The sequence below is a fragment of the Ursus maritimus genome, unplaced genomic scaffold (assembly GCF_017311325.1).
Source record: "Ursus maritimus isolate PB19 unplaced genomic scaffold, ASM1731132v1 scaffold_8, whole genome shotgun sequence".
Lineage (NCBI taxonomy): Eukaryota > Metazoa > Chordata > Mammalia > Carnivora > Ursidae > Ursus > Ursus maritimus.
This window is the reverse complement of record NW_024426996.1, coordinates 61602854-61616764: the sequence shown is the minus strand read 5'-3', so window position 1 is coordinate 61616764 and position 13911 is coordinate 61602854. Positions and strand designations below refer to the sequence as shown.

General features: G+C 38.5%; 1 protein-coding gene across 1 annotated transcript; it reads right to left on the bottom strand.

Moving 5' to 3' along the window:
* Positions 1–13731: 13731 nt before the first annotated feature.
* LOC121101561 (cytochrome c oxidase subunit 7C, mitochondrial-like) lies at positions 13732–13911 on the bottom strand. The gene has a single exon (XM_040625504.1). It carries the CDS (start codon positions 13909–13911, stop codon positions 13732–13734), a length of 180 nt encoding a protein of 59 aa, XP_040481438.1.

The window sequence follows — 13911 nt, the reverse complement described above, 5'->3', positions numbered from 1 at the left end:
ATACACTGTGTTTCCAAAAGCATAAACTAATAATTGTTTTGTTTTTAAATGAATTAGACTTTTAAGTTATTTAGAGAACAAAATGTGGAGTTATAAACCAAAGTTATAATAATACTAGTTTTTATAATTGCCCATGTATTTATTTTTACTGTGATCTTTATTTCTTTATGCAATTTCCATTTGCTGTCTAGTGTCCTTTCCTTTCAACACGCAAGACTCTTTAGCATTTCTTGCAGGGAAGGTCAGAAGTAATGAACTCTCTCAGCTTGTTTATCTGGGAATGTCTTAAATTCTCCTTCACTTTTGAAGGATAGTTTTGCCAGACATAGGTGGACAGGTTTATTTGGTTTTTTGTTTGTTTTAGCACTTTAAATATATCAGCCCACTGTCTTCTGGCCTTCTAAGTTTCTGATGAGAAATCTGTTGATAATATTATTGAGGATCCTGTGTATGTGATGAGTTAACTTCTTTCTTGCTGCTTTAAAGATCTGTTGTCTTTCAGTTGTTTGATTACAGTGCATCTCAGTGGGGGTCTTTTTGAGTTTATCCTCCTTGACATTTGTTGAGTATCTTGATTGTTTATAATCATGGTTCTCATTAAATTTGGGGAGTTTGGGCCCTCGTTTCTGAAAATATTCTCTCTGCCTCTTTCCCTTTCCTCTTCTCCTTGATGGTGTCCCACAAGTCTCTTAGGTTCTGTTTACTTTTCTAAAATCTTTTTTCTGTCTTTCCTTCTATCTTTTTCTTTCTAAAATCTTTTTATCTTTCTAATTTCCATTCTCCTATCTTCAGGTTAGCTGTTTCTTTCTTCTGACTCCTCAAAGCTGCCTTTCGCTTCTTCTAGTGAATTCTTTATTTTAGTTATTGTACTTTACAGCTCCAGAATTTATCTATCATCTATCTATCTATCTATCTATCTATCTATCTATCTATCTATCTATCCATCTATCTACTATCTATCTATCTATCATCTATCATCTATCTATTTAGTTTTCTCTTTATTGATATTTACATTTTGTTCAGACATCATTTTCTTGATTTTCTTCAGGTCTTTCTTTTGTCTTCGAGCATCTTTAAGATAGTCTTTTTCAAGTCTTTGTCTAATACATCTGTCAGGTCTTTCTTGGAGAGAGTGTTTTGGTTTATTTTTCCCTTTGAGTGGGTCATATTTTCCTATATTTTCATACACCTTGTGATTTTTTGTTGTTGTTGAAAACTGAACATTTGAGTCAAATATTGTGGTAACTCTGGAAATCAGGTTGTTCCCCTTCACTAGGTTTTGCTGGGTTTTGTTCTGTTTGGCTTTGTTCTGATTGCTGTAGGCTATTTCTGTGCCAAGGATCAACCCGAGGTGTAAACATAAGGCATCATTAGGTCTTTTCTGAGACTAAGCCTTTTCCTGGGCGTGTGTGTTAACTTTCCAATTTCTCCTATATATGTGGTTGTTTTTGAACATCCTAGTTTTCTCTCTCTTTTTTTTTAAGATTTTATTTACTTATTTGAGAGAGAGAGAGAGATAGCTAGAGAGAGCACAAGTGGGGTGGAGGGGTGCAGGGAGAGGGAGAAGCAGGCTCCCCACTGAGCAGGGAGCCTGATATGGGGCTCAATCCCAGGACTCCAGGATCATGACCTGAGCTGAAGGCAGACGCTTAACGACTGAGCCACCTGGGTGGCCCTGACTGTCCTAGTTTTTAATGTCTGACCCCAAAAGGAGGGAAAAGGAGAAAAGTGAAGAGAGAAAACAAAGACTGGTCCTTTAAACCCCCAGGGAAGTCACTTCAGCTGGATGAGGAGGGACTTATAACAACAGAAGGAGGTGAAACAACAGGGGCTGCCCACCTTTGTGTCTACACCTATGGGATCAGAAGCAGCAATCAGCAATTAGAATACAAAGCCCCAGTATGTGGAGGACATGATTTTTATTGATCCCTGGCTCCCACAAGCAGCCTGCAAGCAGCTCCAGGACCATGTACACAGCTGTGTGTCCTCAACCTGGGTAAGTAGCTGTTGCTGAGCTAAAAGCTAAAATTGACCAAAGTTTACCATGCAAGCCTTCCCCTGGAGGTTGCGTCTTCAACTGACTCTATGATTCCAAAACAGATACATCAGATAGATTCTGCCAGTATAATTGTTGTCTGAGTGTGGAGACAGATTCCTGATGCTTCCTATTCTGCCATCTTCCCAGACTCCTTGCCTGCTTGATTTTTTAAGGGTCCCTTTAAATTGTGCTGCCTCCAGTCTATCAATCACTAATATCCAAACCATGAGATACATTTAAGGGGGGGTGTCATTGTTTATGAGAATGGATATAAACCTATATTTCAAATAGTCTTGTTAATATTTGCAAGGAACAGTGCCAACTTCTAGTCATATCATAGTTTTTTACAAAATGTTACCATGACACATGATTGACAAAGAGCTTATATGAGTAGTCACAGAATAACAGCTTTGCCTTTATGGTTTATTTGCAGGTATCTTTTGTTGTTGCTTTGTTGTTGTTGGCCCATTTTCTAAGGTTTGATTTAATTGAAACATGAGCACACAATCTGTAAATCCACTTCCCACAGCTCAAATCCATGTGTGCCAAACTGTTGAAAAGTGGAATAGCCTGAGACCACTATGGTCAGTCCCCCTGAAACTTTTCCCCCTGCACACCTCCCACCCTGAGTGTGCAACATGGCTGCAGATGTGGAATAAGTGTGGGCAATCTTTATACTAAATAACACTGAAGCATAACTTTATTCTCACAAGACAAATGCATATAAATAGGGCTTCTAATATTGACTGAATAATCCTATTCTGGAAGCTGCTAATTCAGGCCAATAGTTACATAACGGTAAAAGAGTTTCTTAGTAAAATATTTAAATTATTTGTTCAAGACTAGATTCTATCAGCAGGGTTAGAAAGGCTAGCTCAAAAGGCCTGCTTCTCTTTCTCGGCTCTCTGATCCTATAGCAGATTTCCCTCATGGGCTGGTATTTTCCAGGAAGGTAAGTTATTTTCCGTCTAATTCTCAGGGTTTAAAGTTTTCTTTTTTCAAAGCTCTATTATCTTTGTGACCTAAGCAAATTATAATCTATACAGTATAATACAGAAATGACATGAATTTTTTTGTGTTTGGTTAAAATTTTTACCTCTGAAAATGGGCTGTGGCTTTTCTTTGCTGTCTTATGCTAGAACTATTCATTTTGCTATAATCAGCTCTGGCAACATTGAGAGAGCCATTTAAAATTAGTCATTTTTTCCTTCCTGAGCTTAATAGACACCTATTTATGCAAAGACAGAGAAAGGATCTTTGCATTTCCAGGAAATAGATCTTCAGACTGTGCAAATAGTGCTCCCAGACAGCACAGTGGCTAACAGAATTTTCTGCCATTCAGGAAATGGGAAAGCAACATGAGCAAGGTAAAGAGCAAATTATGAGTGTATTTCTTTTTCTAACAGACCATCCAAAGAATTAGACAAAGAACATTAAACCCTGTAAGAAGAACGAAGAATAATTTGACCTGTTGAAATCGTAGTCTGAATCACTGGGAAATGAACAAGGTTTATCTTTAGCCATCCAGCCTTCCCTTTATTAATAACAATCTCTAATATTTTTACAACACTTTGCAATTTGCAATTTACATAAAGCTTTTCTTGTTGGTGGCACCCTCCTTCCCGCATTCTCTCCTGGTGCCCATGGGCTTTCATCAAATCTGATCAACTCATTTCCAGTAAGCAGCTTCAAATCCTTTATGGAACAAGGCAGGGTCAAACTGGAAAAAAAAAATCATTCAAACAAAGGTAAAAATGACTGATAATGTTTAATGCGTGACCTTTCCGGAGGCATTTGTATTTTACCAGAAGATAAGGTCTTAGATGAATCTGTAATTTTATAAATCAGGCAGCAGAGAGGTTTTCTGCGGGAAGGGAGGGCATAGGACTTGCAGTGTCCTTTTTGATATCTCTGCAATGAAACTATTTAGGAAGTCATTTTGCTCTCTGGCAAGGTATGCCTTTCCCCGAGTCTATATATCTGATGGCATACATTGCTTAGATTAGTTGAATTTAATTAATTAGAGTACAGATTTTCAAACTGTCCAAAAATATAGACTCTTACAATTTCAGAGATTGAAAGAATCTTCGAGTTATTTTGGCCAAACCTCTTATCTTATAGATAAGAAAACCGAAGACAAGGAAGTCTAAATCATTCTGATTAGCTAAGGTCACACGATCCAAATGCATTAATAAAGAAGGAAGCTGATAATAGGAGGACTAAACACTGAATTGATCAGGAAAGTATCTTGAAGCGTGTTATTGTTATTTTGACACTCACCAGGCACAGGATGCTTGGGGTTTGTTGTTGTTGATGTTCATAGATCTAACTCCACCATATTCGGGCAGTAGGAGATGTTACTATTCCAGTGCCTATCGATGTGGTGTTTTGATTTGGTATAATCATTACCTTTTGTCCCTAGATTAATTATGATTACTTGCATTAAACTTTTCTAATTGTCTGTGTATTCATGAAATTTAATATATAGTAGAATACTAGAAAAGTCAACAGATTCTTTTTAAATAGTGGATTCTTTCATCACGTTGCCAAAGATGTCCCTTCTTAAAATACAATGTTGTTGAGCCATTGGGATCCTTGTTAGCTTTACATCGTCACAGGTTTTGAGGGAAAATCTTTAAAGATATTGTTGGTTAGCCACATCATGTTTTCAGAGGAGATTCTAAGACCCAAAGAGCCACATACTTAATTTGTAGCAGAACCAGATTGAGAGTCTAAATCCCCTCAATCTGGGGCACCTGGGTGGCTCAGTCATTAAGCATCTGCCTTTGGCTCAGGGCGTGATCCTGGAGTCCTGGGATCGAGCCCCACATCGGGCTCCTCCGCTGGGAGTCTGCTTCTTCCTCTCCCACTCCCCCTCTGCTTGTGTTCCTTCTCTCGCTGGCTGTCTCTCTCTCGCTGTCAAATAAATAAATAAAATCTTTAAAAAAAATAGTAAATCCCCTGGATCTGTGTCCATCTGTCCACTGAACCACACGGCACAATTTTACAAGCCCAGAAGTCTCTGATGGCTCCAGAAAGCCACGTATCCCCTATACTTCAAACCTAGAGAATATTAACTGGTATAATTCCTTTGTTGTATATCAAATTCTGGAAGAGGAGAGGAGAGACAGTTATTCTTCTCTCAGGAGTCCTGAGATCACAGGAAATATTCACAGATGATGCGTGAGCCTCTAAGAGTTTGATTTTTCCATTCAGCTCTCTTTTGTTTTGCTTGGCCTTACAAGGAAGGAAAATGTGTAACTGAGTGATAAAGTCAATAAGATCTGAACTGGCTGTTTGTTTTATGTTTTCCTCATTAGGTATTTCCATTTCGTGCTTAAAATTCAGAAGCTCATCTTAGAGAGCAAAGGTTACATTTCAAGATTAGCATCAAAGAATTTCTGGGGAAATTAACTGAGAAACCAAAATCCTGGTCCATGGAAGAACTGTTCTCTCCGAGAAAAGATTGATGAGTCATGCTGGTTGTAGAAATTTGTGATCTGTCATGAAAATTGGGCATTTATGATTCAAAGATTTCCTTGGCTGCATCTATACTGAATCATCTGGAGGAATATTGGAAAAAACAAAAAACAAAAAACAAAACCCACCAGTCAATTGTCTGGGTATTTTGGCTACATAATGACAAGCATATAGCTGTTTGCAAGTATTAAGTGACTGTCTGAGGTTTTGGTTATTTTTCCCCCAACTTTTTATTTAAGTTCTAGTTAGTTAACATACGTGTAATATTAGTCTCAGGTACAATTCAGTGATTCAACACTTCCATACATCACCAGTGCTCATCACAAGTGCCCTCCTTAATCCCCATCTCTTATTTCACCCATCCCCCCACCCACCTCCCCTCTGGTAGCCATCAGTTTGTTCTCTGTATATAAGTCTCTTTCCTTGGTTTTTCTCTCTTCCCCCACCCCCACCATGTTCATTTGTTTTATTTGTTTTATTTCTTAAAATCCACTTACAAGTGAATTTATATTGTATTTGTCTTTCTCTGACTGAGTTATTTGACTTAGTATCATACCTTTTAGTTTGAGGTTTTTATCATCCAGATTTGCAGTAATGGACACAGTCAAATTCAAAACTGCTGTAGCATCAAGAAACAATTAGTTTCTACCTTAATTGGAAATTTAAGGCATAGATTTGGATGATGACTAGCTGAATGAAAGAACATAGCTTAGATGGGTGTGCAATGCACAACTCATGCTCGAACACTTGCTGAGAGAAAAATATCATGTAAGAGAAAGGATGGAAGTGAACCAGTGCAACTTGGTAGTCAGAAGCCGGCACACTGTTGGCTTAACAGTGGTGTTTTTTAAATGTACAAGCTCAATAAGGCACATGGGTGGCTCAGTCGTTGAGCCTCTGACTCTTGATATCGGCTCAGGTCCTGATCTTGGGGTCCTGGGATTGAGCCCCGCATCAGATTCTGCACTCAGTGGGGAGTCTGCTTGGGATTCTCTCTCTCTCCGTCTGCCCCTTCACTCCCCCTGTACTCTCACTCTCTCAACTAAATAAATAAATCTTTTAAAAAATTGTTGGAGATGTTTCAATAGAATGGTAGGGTCTCTGGAGCTAAGCCCTGAGTTCTACTGATTACTAGTAAGAAAGAGCATGGACACATAACTTGCAGTTTTAAGGATTCACACTCATCTAAGAGTTCAATGAAGAAATCCCTAGTGCCTAGAAAATGGGAGAAAACACACACAAAAGCAAGAGATTGTACCAAATGAGGGAGGTCTGTTCTTAGCTGCAGCTTTTCATCAGTCTTCAGAAGCTTTAGTGCTCACAGCTACCAAACATCTAACCACTAGCAGCTTGGGTTTTCTTTCTTTTGTTTTTTACTTCTTCTCAGAAGGGATAATTACCTTAAAGCGTGTGTTAATTATTTGGATGATGAGTATAATTTGACGTCAATGGCTAAGTACACTGGGTCAGCCTTGTCAAATGTCACCACCTCTGAGATGCCTTCCCTGACCACCCACATATCATACATCTCCACCCATTACAATGTTTTGATTTTTGGAAACATGATTATCCTTTCTTTTCTTGTCCATTTCCTGCATGGGGCGTGAGCATTGTAAGGTCAGTTTTCTTGATTATCTAATTCATTGCTGGATCTCCAGTGCCTAGGATGGAGCCTGACACACAAGAGACATGGAATAAATATTTGTTAAATGAGTATCCAAAAACTGAAGGCAGATGGCCTTAATTATATCTTTTGCTTTCCTTTGGAATGAAAACTAATTTCCAAGTTGCTGTGCAAAGGAGAAACTCCTCTAAGACAAATAGAGAAATTGGAAACTGTTAGGAATGACTAAAGAACAAGACTAAATAAAACAAACAGAGCCAGATGATTAAAAAATAAATAATAAAATGAAATGATTATTAATTATTATTAAATAATTTAAATGTTTTTATAGGTAAAAATTCAAAAGATGGCTAAAGATTAAAAAGCAGAAATAAATTTGGCAAAAAAAAAAAAAAAAGGTAAAGTATTAGTTAGAAGGTTTGAACTGCAGGGTTGGGATGCTCCTTGCAGTGATCCTCAGGGATTAGAATCCTGGATGAATCAGAAAGGCAGAGGATCCAGGTTCTTGACACCATAAATAAGAAACCAGTCATTGGAGACAGCCCAGATTCAAATCCTGGAAAGTCTAGATGATTTTGAAATGAGGTTTAAAGGAAATAAACATGTAAAGGTCTTAGCACTGAACCTGCTTCTTAGTGAGTGTTCAAAACTGTCATCTTTTATTTTGTATTTTAAATCAATCAACGGGGTGCTAATGAACAGAACTGTCTTACCTTCTTTGCTGTGGCCCATCAGCCACCGGGTTGCTCCTGAAGTCAAAGGGGTGGAGATTTGTACAGAATGTCAGCAATCACCTACAGGCAACATTTTGTACCATCTTTTCCCATTATTGTTGGGCATTGGAGTTTGCCTTAGAACTTTACCTCTGAAATGGAAAAGGAGAATTAATAGAGATAAGGATTCCAGTTATAAGCTCTGTACAGACACATGCAACCCATCATCAAAGGCTCACCTCCATCCTGTGCTGTATTTTTACCATAATCTCTACCTACTTCTGTTATGGCTCTTAACACCTGCAGTTGTGTTCATAACCTTTCTCTTAGAGGAAACTCTTCCAGGGAAGAGGCCTAAGTTACTCTTATGGACTGTGTTGTGTCCTCTCCTCCCCAATTCATAAGTTGAAGTCGTAACTCTTAGTGTGACTGTATTTGGAAATAGGGCCTCTAAAGAAGTAATTAAGACTAAATGAAGTCGTAAGAGTGAGGCCCTAATCCAATAGGGCTGGTGCCTTATAAGAAGAGGAAGAGACACCAAAGATGCACACTCACAGATGAAAGACCAGGTGAGGACACAGGGAGAAGCAGCCATCCGGAAGTCAAGGAGAGAGGACTAAAGAGCAACCAAACATGCCAACAACTTGATCCTGGACTTCCAGCCTCCAGAACCATGCAAAATAGACTTCTGTTATTGCAGTTACCCAGTCTGGTATTTTGGTATCTTGTTATGGCAACTTTAGCCAACTAATACATTTATCTATGATGAAACTGGAAGATTGGCACTCAGCACCCCTTCCAACTTCCTTCCAGTGTGTCTTCCTGTACTGTAGAGGCCAGGGAGCTTAAAATATTCTCCTCCACCCTCAAATGTAAATTAGTTTCACTGATCAGATGCCCTCAAGGGAAATTTGGAAGGTGGAAGTGAGGCAGGGCCATCTTCAGGCTACTGTGAGTGTTGCTGGGTCAGGCATAGTCATGAAGCGCTGGGCTGCTCTGTAGTGGCATGCTAGTGTCCAGTCCTAGTTTGAAGGCGGTGGTGAGGCAGTTATTGTGGTGATCAAGGTAGACTCTTGATTGCCAGATGGCAGCTAAGGCAGTGTCTCCTCAAACTCAACAGTTCCTGAACGGGATGGTCTTCTTCTTCCTCCCCTCCTCCTTCTCCCTCCTCTCCTCCCTCTCCCCCTCCTTCTCCTTCTGCTCCTCCTCCGCCATCTCCTTTCTTTCTTTCTTTCTTTCTTTCTTTCTTTCTTTCTTTCTTTCTTTCTTTCTTTCTTTCTTTCTTTTCTTCTTCTTCTTCTTCTTCTTCTTCTTCTTCTTCTTCTTTTCTTTCTTTCTTTCTTTCTTTCTTTCTTTCTTTCTTTCTTTCTTTCTTCTTCTTCTTCTTCTTCTTCTTCTTCTTCTTCTTCTTCTTCTTCTTCTTCTTCTTTTCTTCCTTTTAGAGATGGAGAGGGATGAGGAGGGCCAGAGGGAGAGAGAGAATCTTAAAATCTTAAGCAGTCTTCATGCTGTGTGTGGAGCCTGACACAGGGCTTGATCTCACAACCCTGAGATCACAACATGCACCAAAATCAAAAGTCAGACACTTAATCAACTGAGCCACCCAGGGCTCCCCCTGAATGGGATCATCTGATTTTTTCACCCCTGACTGTGGCAGAGGTAGCAGCCACCTTGGGGGGACCACCTTGAAAATGTTCTGAGAATCATTTCTGGAACCCTGGTCTAGAAGTAGCTCCTCAAGTCTTTCCTGCTAGGTTGTAAGTGTTTAATGATCTGTATAAAATCTCTTTCTGCTAAAGAAAGCTAGAGCAGTGTCTGGTTTTTGCAACTGAACCTGGATCGATGCATTCTTCTTTGTGTCTCTAGCATTGAGCACACTGCCTGGCATTTGTAAAAGATGAACAAACCCTTATTATTGTTGTCTAAACTGGTGGTTCTTAGTCTTTGATGTGTATCATCATCACCTAGAAGCCAGTAACGAACATGAAGGCCCAGACTCACTGAGAGAGAATAAGGCTTTTATTTTTACCAAGTTCCTTATGAGATTCTAATAACCACCGAAGTTTGAAAAGTTCAGGCCTACCAGGGACCAGGCATCTTTGAAGCACATGATACTCAGTGACTCTTTTTAATCTCATATTGACCTTATGAAGTAGGAAGTAGTAGTATCCCCATTTTTTAGATGAGAAAACCAAGGAATAAAGACTCTTGGAAAAGTACCCAAGATCACACAGCTCATAAGTAGATCTTAGTTTCTAAACCCAAGAACCAAGGGACTTAGACCCCCGAGTTCATGACCACCACATTCGTCTGTATGAATTCTCTCTTCTCAGAAGAGCCTAAAGATGAATCTCATTTAAATTTAAATCAGATTCCTCTGAACAATTTTTTAAAACTTAACAATATATCAGTCTTGGGGCACCTGGGTGGCTCAGTCAGTTAAGTGTCCAACTCTTTATTTCATCTCAGGTCATGATCTCAAGGTTGTGAGATCAAGCCCCATGTTGGGTTCTGCACTCAGTGGGGAGTCGGCTTGAGATTCTCTCCCTCCCTCTGCCCCTCTCCCTACTCTCATTTTTTCTCTCTCTCTCTCAAATAAATAAATAAATCTTTTTTAAAAACTCCAACAACAATATCCCAGTCTCTCTCCTCAGGTCATTTAGTTACTAAAGAAAAGTATTGGGCTAACAAAAATCTTTCTACTGAAACGATAGTCTCTAGGCTAGATGCCAACAAACTTCAAAGTCTAATAAAACCTATTTAAATCAAGCAATAGCTTGAAGGAGTAATTGCTCTCAGATACAAACCTAATAATTCCCTGAATATTATTATTATCTTTGAAGTGAAGAATAGCAAACTGACCCTTAGGTCCCTCCATTTATTATTAGAAAAACATTATACATTTTCAAGAAGAATAGATCAAAATAGTATTATTTAGCTGCAGAATCCCACATTCCTTTTTTCTTACTAATCATGTTTCTTACGCTTTCAAGATTGCATCTCTAAGATTTAATAAAATCTTATTATTCTCCTAATGCCTAGAAATTAATAATGTAGAGGAAGATATTGGAAGATGTTCATAGGAACTTCTTATAGAGATGTGCAGAAATGCACAATGAATAAGAGGAAGTATTATCCTCTTTTAAACTTTGTAAACTTTTTAGTCAGTAGAAGTTTTCAAATTTAAATTTATCATTATTAAAGGAGAGGATTTCTGAAAACTTCTGAAGTTGTCATTTTTATCACTGGTTTCACTAGTTGGGCTTGTAAGGCAATAGTGGGACCTAAACATTTTTGAGGCAAAAATTACCCTCATTTATCCCAGAGAGGAAATATGATGTAAAAGAGCTGGGTTCAAATCCAAGTTCTATTATTATGAACTTTATTGTGAATTTTGACAGGTTAATCTAACATTCAATTCTTATTTTCTTGTTTTTTTAAAAGTCTCATTTTCTTAATTGTTAGAGAAAATAACCTCTACCTTATGAGATGTTACAAGGGTTAAATGAGATAATATTGTTTTTTTCCCTCCGTGTTGAATCTCTGCAGCCTTGGAGAGGAAAAAGAGAGGAAGGAAGGAAGGAAGGAAGGAAGGAAGGAAGGAAGGAAGGGAGGGAGGAAGGAAGAAATATAGAAAAGAATGGCATTAACAAACCATAGACACCAAAAATAAACATTCTGGAATCATGAGAAAGCATGAGCTGAATTATTAGAAAATTTGGGTGTGAACTTGGAACTCTGTCTCCATCTTGTTTTGTGATGTGAAACAAGTCTTTTAATTTTACTCTTGTAAAGAACAAATTTCACTCTTGTCAAAAGGAAATAAAATTTTTGACTTTCCAAATTTGTTCTAATTCTGACAGTCGGTGTTGCAGGAATATAAAAAGCAATTCTTAAAATTTATAAAAACTTTTACGTCTTTACTCATATATTGAATACCTTAAAATGTGCTCTTCAACCATCCTCATTTCCCATCCACTTTATTTGTATTGTCAGGTGAAGTTGTTCCAGCACATGAGTCATTTGAGATGAAAACATTTATCTGATGTAATGTGTCAAAGATATTCTTTTAAAATGTTTCCAGTATGTTTAGATATTAAGTCTCTCTCTCTCTCTCTCTCACACACACACACCCACACACACATGTGCACACACATAGGAGGTCTGACTAGAATACTAGTAGTGAATCACAGCCTCCTCTCCCTTTCTCCTTCAGGCTGAAGTTTGATTTTGCCATTTTCCCTTTCCATTAACAAAAGTGCTATTTGATATATTTCATATTTAGTTCTATGGATGAAACTATATTATTTTGGGACTCTGGAGAGAATATCATATGTGGGATCCACCAGAATGGACTACTCTGGACCCAGATGACAGCCAAGAGGTACTCTGCTAGGGGCTCTGGACTAGTTCAAGAGGCCAGTCCCCAAGAGTGGAGTCCAATTCAGCAGGGACAAACAAGGAACAGAAGAATAAGGCAGCAGTGTAAAGGGCCAAAGTGTCCCATAAAACAGAAAATCAAAATTGAAGTGTGGTAGAGAGAGTCAGGATATTAGGGAGACAATGAGGGGTCAAAGTAGAATATGACTCTGTGGATGCTTGTATGACTAGGACAAGGGCTTTTAAAGAACCAGGTAAAGAAAATGGGTACCTCTTGTGACGGTTAATTTTATATGTTAACCTGGTTATACTACAGTGCCCAGTTGTTTGGTCAAACACTAGTCTAGATATTGCTGTGAATGTTTTTGGGCGATATATATGGTTAACATCTACAATCAGTTGACTTTAAGTAAAGCAGATTGTCCTCCATAACATGGGCCTCATTCAATCAGTTGAAGACCTAAAGAGCAAAAATTGAGATTTCCTAGAGAAGAAGGAATTCTGCCTCAAGACTGTCACTTAGAAAGCCTGAATCTCTCGTGTGCTGTCCTGTGGATTTTGGAATCAAGACATCAACTCTTACCTAGATTTCCAGCGTGATGACCTGCCCCGTAGATTTCACATTTTCTGTGAGTCAATTTCTTAAAATAAATCTATTTCTACTCTTATTGGTTCTGTTTCTCTGGAGAATCCTACTGATAATACCTCTGCTGTCATTTTTCTCTAATACAAAAATGCAAAGTTTGGAAGACTCTGGTGGGCTGGAAGTTTGGGGTTAAAGCTGCAACACTCCAGTCAAGCAGTTTCACCTGGAGAAAATTGGAAATCATCATCCCTCTTTTGACCACTTAAGAAGTACCTGCTACCTTCCAGGCATCACATTAGGTACTAAATGTAGATTAGGCTCCCCCAGAAGAGGACTCTGAAATAAAAATTTGAGTGTTCATAGTGTATTGGGGGTGATGTCAGCAAATACATGTAGTGGAGTGGGGAAGTGAGATAGGGAAGGGGAGATAAAATGAGGTATGTTAGTGCATAGGATACAGATGTGGGCTATTGGGTTCAATACTGCTGAGACTTCTGGGACAGCATATGGTGGGGGGCACTCGGCTGTGTCAAGGAGTGTGTTGACAACCAAGGCTACACATGATGCTTTAGTGTCCTAGATGTTGCAGTATCGAAAACATTTTTATATTGAAATAAACAAAGGTATATTTTGGAATACACCGGTTGTGTCATGAATTTTTGAGATAAAGGATAAGAACTCAAGGATATTTGAGTGGAAAAACACTGTTTTATTGTAGTCTTTGCTTTTGTTCTCTTTCTTCTCTGTATCAGACATTTAATTCAATTTCCCATGTTTTTGAGTCACGCCATAAGTTTATTTAGAAACATATCAAGTACTTTGAATTCAACAGTTTGATCCATTTTCAAAGAAATTGCACTTCTTAAAATGCTCTTTTTCTTATCTATCTCATGGATTAACTAAAACACCCTTATTTCTTAAGTAGTTGGTGTTTTCCTATAAAAAAAGATGCAGCAAATCCAGATCCAAAGTACACAGTCGCCATAATTAGTAATTGCCACTTGGTTTTCACTGAAAATGGCAAATTCTTACCTAGGCCCTCCTCATAGTGGTTCCCGTGTGTGAACCTCTCGATGCCCTGTCCCAACAT